General features: G+C 35.5%; 1 protein-coding gene across 3 annotated transcripts in view; it reads right to left on the reverse strand.

The window, feature by feature from the left end:
- LOC106872345 (uncharacterized) overlaps positions 1-10,825 on the reverse strand; it is a 102,229-nt gene that overhangs the window by 45,912 nt on the left and 45,492 nt on the right. For all 3 annotated transcript variants that reach the window (XM_014919301.3, XM_052966644.2, XM_014919300.3), the window contains 5 exons: positions 8,524-8,596; positions 6,354-6,536; positions 4,531-4,669; positions 2,254-2,360; positions 631-775 (listed from right to left, as the gene is read on the reverse strand). In XM_014919301.3, coding sequence (XP_014774787.2) covers positions 631-775; positions 2,254-2,360; positions 4,531-4,669; positions 6,354-6,536; positions 8,524-8,596 — 647 coding nt within the window. The remainder of the gene's footprint in view (positions 1-630; positions 776-2,253; positions 2,361-4,530; positions 4,670-6,353; positions 6,537-8,523; positions 8,597-10,825) is intronic.

Consider the following 10,825-nt stretch of genomic DNA (forward strand, 5'->3'; position numbering starts at 1 on the left):
TTTCATCATCCCACTAAACACTACTTCTTTTCAATTTTTTTTTCTTTTTTACTTCTGGTACTAAAAAGCACATGTAAACCTTCGTTTGGATTAATTTTCAATAAAACAAAAACGTTTTATGGTGTTAGTGCTAAATAAAACCTGTGAATGTGAGATATTATAAGTAAAGGTCAAAGTTCGTGACCTTTTAACTTCTGGTGACCTTTTTATAGAATAAATTCACTTATCATTTACATGAACTTGTAGATCTTGACCAGGCAATCCTTTTAAAATATCTTGGTGAAGAGTTGCAAAGTTAGAGCTATTTGAATTTCCCATACCCCTAATTTTCTGCCTCCAGCTGTAAAAGTGGGCATGATCTAAAAGTCTATAGTGGGGTGTCTTCCATCCCAGTTTTTTTGCAGGCAACATCAATTTTCTGACTTGTTAGACTCAGGGCTACATGAAAATACCCATTAAAATAAATCACAAACAGGTTGGTGCACCATGACCCCCCACTAGCCGATGGCCTAATAGGTTTACTGTGTTAATGTGCACGATGAAGATCAGAAATTGTAAAACAAAAACATAGAAGTAGATGCAAGCAATAACTAGAGATTAAAAAAGAAAAAAGACATATGATATACAAACATAGATTTTTCCATTCTTATCGCTTGGTACTGATGTAAATAATCAGCATTATTGATGTTACTTTCAATAAGAGGTATTACTGTATCTGGTATAGGTTTCTTTATAACCATTGACATCAACTTCAGTTTGTAGGAATTAGGTAAGTCTGTAAAGATATTAGATGAAAGTTAGAGCTGCTACATATTTCATCATTATTTGGCAAAAAATCTATCACTGATCTATAAATAATTTATCAAGTTATTGTATTATCAAGGATGCCCATCCTACAAGGGTTCAAGCAATTGCAGCAGTAAACTAAATACAGAATGTATAGCTTGGAAATTGATCAGCTGTATGACATATTTGGAATGGAAGCACAGATGTCACTTACAAGTAAGTATGACTTAACAGTATGTACCATGCTCTCCCTAAACGCCTAAGTACTTGTAAGTAAGCAGACAAAGATACCTTCTTGTCCCTCTTAACCTTGGCTCATGATGTGACAGAGAGAGAGAGAGAGAGAAAGGGCTGTAACAACACTTGGCTGGTACTAAGTTTCAGTTAAGATCGAAGGTGCTGGCACAGTAATGCACTGACTTCAGCATTTAATCCCCAGAAAAATAGAGGTTGGTATAAAAGCCAAACTTGCTCTCTTCAGTTTAGTTTCCATACTTATCCTCACTTATAGCCATGAATATTAGGTAATGGCCAAAAGAGTACAATCATGAACACAAGCAGCCAAAATGGGGATCCTCTGAGGGATCTCTGGAGTAATGTTACTCAACAAGATGTCTAGCTTGGAGATCAAGGTGTCTCTTCAGATCAAACTGCAACTTCTCCGCATTGAGAGGTTATAGCTCCAGTACTATGGACATGTAGTAAGAATGAATTGCAAAGCAAATTCTTCAAATTGAGCCAAATAACAAGAGACCCAAGGGTAGACTAAGAGAGAGATGGTTGGATAATATTCAAAGTCTCTGAAGGTCACACTTGGGAATTCAGCAAGAAAGTGTTATGACAGTTGCTTCTTATAAAACCCCACAGAGGAAGTGCCTGAGTATTTTACCCCCATATCCCTTCCTGGAATAGTGGACAGCAAAAATAGATGAATGAATTTATAGTCTGGAGCAAATTGGAATGAAGTGCCTTGCTCAAGAACACAATGTACTGCCTGGTCCAGGAATTAAATGCACAACCTTATGATCATAACTCAACATACTAACTACTAGTGCATGCACCTTCACCAGAGCATATCAGGAGAACTAACTTTGTAAATAGCACTTAACATTTCAAATGTCTTTTCTCATCAATCTATGAAAAGGTTCTAAAAATATAGACTTTAGATAGATAATTAGAAAAATATGATCAGAAGAAAAACAAGTAAGAATCCATTAGCAATCACTTTCTAGAAGAGGATCTTTACATTCCTTCTATACCCTCTCTAGCTAATTTTTGATGCTTAAATTTAATATGTAGAACCGTATTCTTTAAACAATCCTTAAAATCAGTTACAAGCTATTCAGAAAATTCTTTATAAAACTACAAAAGCTATAAATGGAAAGTTATTCCGCACTGCAACAAAGATTTCAACACAAGCAAGTTTTAAGTGTAAAATGGAGATTAAATATAAACAGGTATACTCACAAACTGTGTGAGGTATTTTATAAAGATGACGAGAAAGTCCAACCAGTAAATCCCCTTTCTCACCATAGAAACATAAACTCTCTGGAATGGCTTCAAGTTGAAGTGTTCTGATATTTTAGGATAAACATTTGTCAGTTATTAAAACATATAAAGTGGCAGTGGTTCCTATCGAAATTGCTACAGGCATAAAATAAGGAAATTTTACGAATGTTTCTTTACAGTAATGATGAATCTAGAAACAGAAGTATTCAGGGCTGTCTCCTTTTCTTTTTTTAGCCAGAGAATGATGTTAGCTGTCCTCCAGCCCTGCAACAACCTATACTGTTTTTCTTTTTCTTTTCTGTCACTGTATTCTACCTTACTTTGATGCATACTCAAGTGTTATCATGTCCTTTTATGCCCTGGTTGAGAGGCATAACTTCTGGTTGTTTCCTATGTTCAAAACTTCTTTTAATTTAGAAAATATTTTGCAATTTTATTTTTGTATAAATATGTAGTCAAATGTACCTCAATTATAAATTATCAACTGATTATGTAGTTTAACATGATGAATACAATAAAATTATTGCAGCAGATCAAAAGTGTCAAACATACAGCTCAGGGTAATGTTTAGTTCAATCCTTGACTCAATTTTATATAAAAAAAAATTATTATTACTATTTTGCATTTTAAAATATTTTGTAAAACATCTATCACTGGTATGCATTCAGAATCAGAGCCTGACAGAGTTGTGATCAACACCAGTTCCAATTAGTTAAGTCAATGCATCTTAGGAAATCTTCTGTTATTTTTACCAATAAAAGAGAATCTTTAAATCCATATATTAAAAAAATGTGACTTATTTCTCTTTCACTTTATCTATACATGCTAAGCCAAATGGAAGATTCTTTTCAAAGACCTAGTTTGTGCTTTAAATGTGGCCCCAAAACCAAATGGGTTTGATACCCCTATAGTATATTGTCTTACTTAGAATTGAACCTGCAATATCTTTGTCCAGTTAAGGCACTATTTTAGTTAAAAATACCATAATTGGAAACAAATTACTGCAAATCCTAAATCACCCATTTAAACAGATAGACATGTCATTTCAACATTTATTTCAACCAATATTTTGTGATGGTTAACTTTTGGTTAACTTTAAAAATCTATTTCTATCATAATTTACCTGTCAAAATGTAGATAGAATGTACTGGAACTTCTTTTGTTTCATTATGAGTAAATTTTGATTCTGAACTCTCCCCAGAGAGTATTTCAACATGATCAGTGGATATGCTACTTGGACAGGTTATGTGTAGAAGATTCTTTCGCAACTTATATTAATACTATTTTTTCTCTTCCAACTTGCTGGCGTTCACATTATGAACTTTTCTAATTGATTTTGTCAGCTTTCTAATAAAGTTAAGTATTGAAAATAAATATTATGTTGATTTCAAAATGTATTGTTGTCATCTTATTCATTGTACTTCCTCTACAGCAAGACACCTGTATCTCTCTTACTCTAACCTTTTCATCATCCAATACAAAATCACTTCCTCCAATGCCTCCCTCTACTCTTGAAAGTTTTTCTTTTCTGGGTTTTTTTTTCGTTTTTTTTTTTGTCCTGCAGGTACTTTTGGCGACCATGTCAGTGCAGGTGTCACTTAAAGGCACCCAGTCCACATTGTAAAGTGGTTGGTGTTCGGAAGGGCATCCAGTTGTAAAAACCTTGCCAAAAGTGACCTCACCTGTGCTTGTTCCACATAAAAAGCACCACTCACCTCGCCTATGCTTGTGCCATGAAAAAAACACTAAGTCCACTCTGCTGAGTGGTTGGTGTTAGGAAGAGCATCCAGCTGTAAAAATCCTGCCAAAACAGTCACATAAATCTAGTGCAGGCTTTGGCCTGGCCAGCTCTTGTGAAACCATTTCACCCATGCTAGCATGGAAGGTGGATATTAAACGATGATGATGATATATATACACATATATATATATATATGATGTGTGTGTATGTGTGTGTGTGTATCTGCCTGTCTGCCTGTCTTTGTTCTCCACCACTGCTTGATAACCAGTATTAGTGTGTTTATATCTTCATAACTTAACAGTTCAGCAAAAAAGCTAACAGAGTAAGTACTAGGCTTAATAAGTCCTGGGGCTGGTCTACTTGACTAAAGCCCTTCAAAGTGGTGCCCCAACATGGCCGCAGTCTAATGACTGAAACAAGTAAAAGGCAAAAAAGATAAAAGGTACAGATACAAGAATATAAGGGGTCAGAGAAGCAGCTTCAAGAAAACTTACCTAATGAGGTTATTTGTTTCATTCCAAATCTTTATAGTTTGATCAATGCTTGCCGAAGCTAAAATTCCTAATCTTGGACATGATGTTAAGGAAACGATTTGATCAAAATGTTCACAAGAAGGATTCTGATCATACTGCACTGAAGAAATATGAGAAAATAAGTTGCAGTTTAGAAAAAGTTCTTGCTTGATAGATTTTAAATATAGTAATCAGTATATTGTATAGAAAAGGTTGGTGAACTAACAGAATTGTTAGTACGCCAGGCAAAATGCCCAGCAGCATTTCGTATATCTTTACATTCTGAGTTCAAATTCTGCTGAAGTTGACTTTGCCTTTCACCCTTGCAGGGTCAATAAAATAAGTAGTAGTTGAGCACTGGAGTTGATGTAATTGACTTATCCCCAACCCTGACATTGCTGGCCTTGGGCCAAAATTTGAAATCAACATAGAAAAGGAGATGTAGATATTATTGTCAACAATATTCTGCACTGCACAAACCACATTTCTAAAATCACTGAAAAGGTCATAGCCATCTTAGCATCACTCAATAAGATCTTTGTCAGCCACACACCAGGTATTTGTTTAAAGCTATGGAACAGCCACACTTGCAGTTTGCATCTCCTGTCTTGACCCCCCCCCCCATCTTGTCCAAAATATCAATCTGCTGTCCAGAGACGTGCAATTAAATACCTTCTGTCAGTCACTGTTTTGAGTGTATTGCTTCTCTGAGCATCAACACATTAAAGCTTCAATTCTAGTAGAAGCCAACAAGATAATCCACCATCTTTCCAACAACAATTTTGGCCTCATTTTTTAATCCAATACCACTAGCATTCAGGAGATGTTAAAATTAAAAAACAAAAAAAATAGTTCAATGGCCATGACTTTTGGAAACATTTCTTCATGCTCAGAATTGTTGAACATGGAATAAACTATCTGTATCAGTTGTTTATTGTCAGGACAATTTATACTTCAAAAATGCTATGCCTTATGAAATTCACTAACACTGCTCCTGATGTTTCCTCTTTATGGCTATCTTAATGATCCTTTTTTCAAATTTCTGTTATATTCTGTGTATTGTACATATACTTCTAACTTTCGCAGCTATCTTTCTTTACTTGATTTATGTGTCTGCTTTCTATCTCTTCTTTTAACCTTTCCTACACCTGAACACTGCTTAAAATAAGCTCATAATTATTATCAAAGGGTGAGCTGGCAGAATTGTTAGCACACCAAACAAAATACTTAGCAGTATTTCATCTGTCTTTATGTTCTGGGTTCAAATTCTGCAGTGTCAACTTTGTCTTTCATCCTTTTAAGCTTGATAAAATATTTAATCTAAGATAACTGGTAGAGTTTCCTTAAAGCTCAAGTAAGACCTACAGTGGAATAATTTTAACACTCAACTCAAAATCCAAAAGAAGGTTATTCAACTGATTGACAAACCTTACACTCCAATACTTGACAATCTTTGGCTTATGTATGTGCTGATTATTGTGTTGTGTTTTTAACATAACTGTATCTGTTCCTATGAACCAGAGCCAACTAGCCTACCTATATCTTCTCTTAGCATCCATTGTGTCTCACTTTTCAGATATGTACACTAACTACTATGTCTCAATCCTTCCTATCCAGAGATTCAACCATCTGGAATTTTTACTGCCACAACCCTAACCTTATCATGTTTATTTCAGACATGAACTGAACATCAACTGCAATCAACCTTACAAGTCTCAGTGTTTCTAGCTACAGCCCTTGCTCAAGACCAAGTTATATATATATATATATATATATATATCATAAGAAGCAAAAAATAGACTTACTATAGTTTCTAAGATCGTATGACACAAGTGAGAAATTTAGCATAGTATAATCTTTAAAAGCAACAACAAGGAAATTTTGTACGACGGTCATATGGATTGGTGTGTGAGAGCAGTAAAATGACATAAGAGGAATCAAGCAGTCAGCTGCAAAAGCATAAAATCTCCAAATTTTGATGACAAGATCTGAAAAAGAAATACCAAATAAATTAATGTCTTTGATTTAAGTATACCAGATAAGATAATACTTTTAGTATTTTGGAAAATAACATATAATTAGCAGAATTATTCATTATTACTCAGGTGTGAAATATACAGAAACCAAATTTTTTCTTTTTTTAGCTTTTCTTATTTTGTTGAACTTAAAGGACTTAACTAATAGAGCATTATTGTATATTTTGGAGATGTAAGTAATCTGATCTGAGACCCTGTATTGAAATTAAAACAATTACAGCATGGAAGGCATATATTAGCTCAGCAAAACACACAAACACTGTTAACTTCATTTGAACATTCATTATTCGGTGTTAAATTTTTTTTGTCACACCAACTTTGACCTATTCATTGATGCAATTCAATTGTATCTGGTTTGTGGCTAAGTCTTAAGCCAATACAAACAGGTATATATTACTACGGTCATGTCGGCTGCAGTTTACTATTACTTCTGTTATCTGGGAGATTCACTTCTTTGGGGTCACTAATGTTCTGACTCACAGTATACAACACCAAAGAAAGACAGAAAGAAAGAAAGAAGAGAAGGTACATGAACTACCACAAAACGCCAAGCTAACTGATCAACTATGAACACCCTACCAGAATAACTGACCTATAGATGAAAAAACAGAAAGTTTATAACTGGAATCTTTATATACCAACCAACAACCCATCCACAAATAAGATGCAGTGGGACCATATTGGTGACCAGGTTGTAGTTGGTGCAACAAAAATTTTGACATCAAATAATAAATGTTTAAGTAAAGTTAACAGCCTTTAAGTATTTCTGAATGGCTAACATGTATTTTACATGCCATAATTGTTGCATTATTATGATATTAAGGGTGGTGAGCTGTCAGAATCGTTAGCATGCCAGGCAAAATGCTGATAAGCATTCTGGGGTGAATAAGATAAGTATTAGATGAGCATTGGGGTCAATGTAATTGACTTAACTCCTTCCATGAACATGCTGGTCTTGTACCAAAATTTGAAACCATTATTATGTAGTTATTCATCATCATCATCATTTAATGTTCATTTTCCATGCTGGCATGGGTTGGACAGTTTGACAGGAGCTGACCAGCTGAAGAAATGCCCAGACTCCATGTCTGTTTTGACATGGTTTCTATGGCTGGATGCCCTTCCTAATGCCAACCACTTAACAGAGTGTACTGGGTGCATTTACATATGCAACCAACACCCACAAGCCCACAAAATTAGGAATGCTCAGCTGGAGAGGGATGCAGGGGACATGCCTGTATGCAAGAACAACCCTGATTTTGCTTAGCTTGACATGCCTTTTCAAGGACAGCAAACTACTAGGAGTCTCAATCTCTCAGTCATCTCCTCTGTGAGTCCAAATGTCTAGAGATCCTTTTTCACCACTTCATCCATGTATGTAAACATAAAGCAGTAAATAAAAGATTACTCAGTAACAAAGATGTGAATATAACATTTTCACTGTCGTCATTAAGGCTTTCTTTATCATGCCTTTAGCTTGCATCTCTGCAAAATTTGGTGAATTAAAAAAAATAAGCTCATCAATCATGAGTAAATTATTCAATGACTGGAAATAGTCCTTTTTTTTTGTTCTTTTTGCTAAATTACCTGTTTCTATAGGTAATGGCTAGTTGTAAAATAGTGTTAGAAAGAAAATCTTATAGGTAATGAAGTAGTTTTTGAAAATATAGATATCAAAAGACTATTTAGATAAAATTATCCCAGTTAATAGAATATTATTGCTATGTAGCCAGTTTTTTTAAACACAAAAGTACATCCTTGTGTGTGTATGTGAATATGTGTATACATGTGTGCGAAAGTGCATGTGAGAGAGAGAGAGAGAGAGAGAGAGAGAGAGAGAGAGAGAGACATTGATGCTTATAGACAGAGAGGTGAGACAAGTCAACCTTACATCATTGGAATGCATTTCCATAGTGCAAAAAATTATTTATTTGATTACCTCTGCCACTGGAGATCAGCTGGTCAAAACGAGGGTTAGACACTAAGGACAATACTTCTTTGTTGTCATGAGCCTGGAAAAGGAGAACAATCAGCCTTAGAAAATATCCTGTTTATATAATCAGATTTATTAACCCCATTCTATTCCTTCTTATAGTTGTTGCTATTTTTGTCATTATCTTTGTCAATACTACATTGCTATCACCATCATCATCATCATCACCACTACCACCACCACCACCACCACCACCACCACCATCATCATCACCATTATCATCACTATCATTATGAGTATTATCACAATAGTAGAGACATTTTAGTCACTTACAAAAATATTGTGTGTGCATGCGTGTGTGTGTGTGTGTGTGTGTGTGTGTGTGTTTATATTGAGTAAGTGTGATGTGTGTTTGTGTATATGGCTTAGTCTCAGAAGAAAGAGTAACATCCATGATCCTTTTGTAGAGACTGCAACTGGTGAGCAAAATTGAAGAAACTATGACTTGTATTATTATCAGAACAGAGACCTTGTCTATAGGTTTGCTACAGCATGGACTCAGCTGAAGGTAACCATGGATCTGAATCAGATGTGGTACTAAACCAGTTCATTTCATCACATGTCCATCTGATCTCAAGATTACTTCATGCACCAGCAACTGCCCCCCCACCCCCACCACACACACACACAAACATATACACCAAGAAAATCTACAAACAACTAAACGACAAAATAGTTCTATGTACAATTACTTCTGTCAATGTACATTATCTACCATTGAAAAATCCTGCCTATTCCAATCTCCCACCAACACCATCATATTATATCATAGTCACTTGTCCAGCAATACAGACACCACTCCCACTGCAACTTCTGTAGAATTTGCAGAGCTGGCCTTCTATTCATCTTGGCCATAATGTACATCACTAGCTTCATCATCTGATGTATTGATCACTCGATGGATTTACGGTAAACAATGTGGTGCTGTTAGGGATAAAACGACCATTTTTTTTTTAGCACCTGGCCATGGCATTCAACCTGTCATGCTGTCAGTCTGTCTTCCATGTGTGCATTCTCATTCAGATCTTTTTGTCTAATGGACAGCTTTGTCTTTGTCGGTTGTTATAATATAACTCTTATCCAAGTAAAACAAATTATGAATTCCTTTCTTCTTTGCTGGAATCTAGTGGCTTACAATTTATTAGAATTTATTTATGTAGTACACAAGGCTCAAATTACAATTACAGCTATAACAGGTACCCCATTAACAGAAATGCTATTCTAGGAATTAACATCAGTCACCCCTCCACTCCCTTACTGAGACATACTGTGCACATCAAGTAGTTTTATCCAAACCTCATATCTGATCTGGATAGATGCAAGTCCTTCCTTTATTCCTATACTGGCTGATATTGTGCTCAAAGTTTCCACTCATACCTGAACATGGCTCTCTGAGGTAAAAGCTCCTCTGCCTGGTTTGATTGAGGCAACATGTTGTACAAGAACACTACCTCCCTGATGGAGGTATGCCTTCTTTTGACTATGATTTTAATTGTTTAGCAGCGTCTCTCTCTAGTTCCATTCCTCCTCAGCCTGTATGCAACTTTAAAGTAGCACCTGGCTTTCCACTTGTCCAGCATCTCTCAACAAATCTCAATGAAACGTGATTCTGTTGTCCATCAGTGTCAGGCAACGAATGAAGAAGTAGCCTTACTTGACTGATGGAGCAGCTACTGGCACAATAGCCTTCCTCGCCCGTCCTCCATTTGCTTTATGACCAGCCTGGTCACACTTGTAAGAGATCAACTCTGGTTTGGCACCTTGCAGTATCAAATGAGAGTCATGTTAGAGTACAACTCATATATTTGGGACAACATAGTTGTTACACATACAAATATTTTACTCTGTCTCCAAAAAAGCTATACAAAGCTTATTGGTAAAGCTTCATCAACAGACATACTATAATAATTAAATGAGCTGTGTTCTGTTTCAGATTCCTAAAATTCCTCCAGCAAGCAAGCACCATACCACCTCTACCCAAGCTTACCTCTCATCTTTAAAATGCCTCAACCATCAAAATTTTGCATACTCCTTTTCTCTAGGATTACACACCTTTAGAACTCCTTTTCTGCTTACATTATTCTTGTAGCCATCAATCTCTAGAAGTTTACTCTGAGTATCAATCACAAACACAAATGAGGCTTGCAATACAATTCCTTCTCAGACTAAATATAATAACAATGCTTTAAATAAATGGCAGTAATTAGCTGCAACAATATCAAGTTGTGTTAACGATAACCTAAATCAG

This window comes from Octopus bimaculoides, chromosome 3 (genome assembly GCF_046866305.1).
Source record: "Octopus bimaculoides isolate indiv1 chromosome 3, ASM4686630v1, whole genome shotgun sequence".
NCBI classification, from domain to species: Eukaryota; Metazoa; Mollusca; class Cephalopoda; order Octopoda; family Octopodidae; genus Octopus; species Octopus bimaculoides.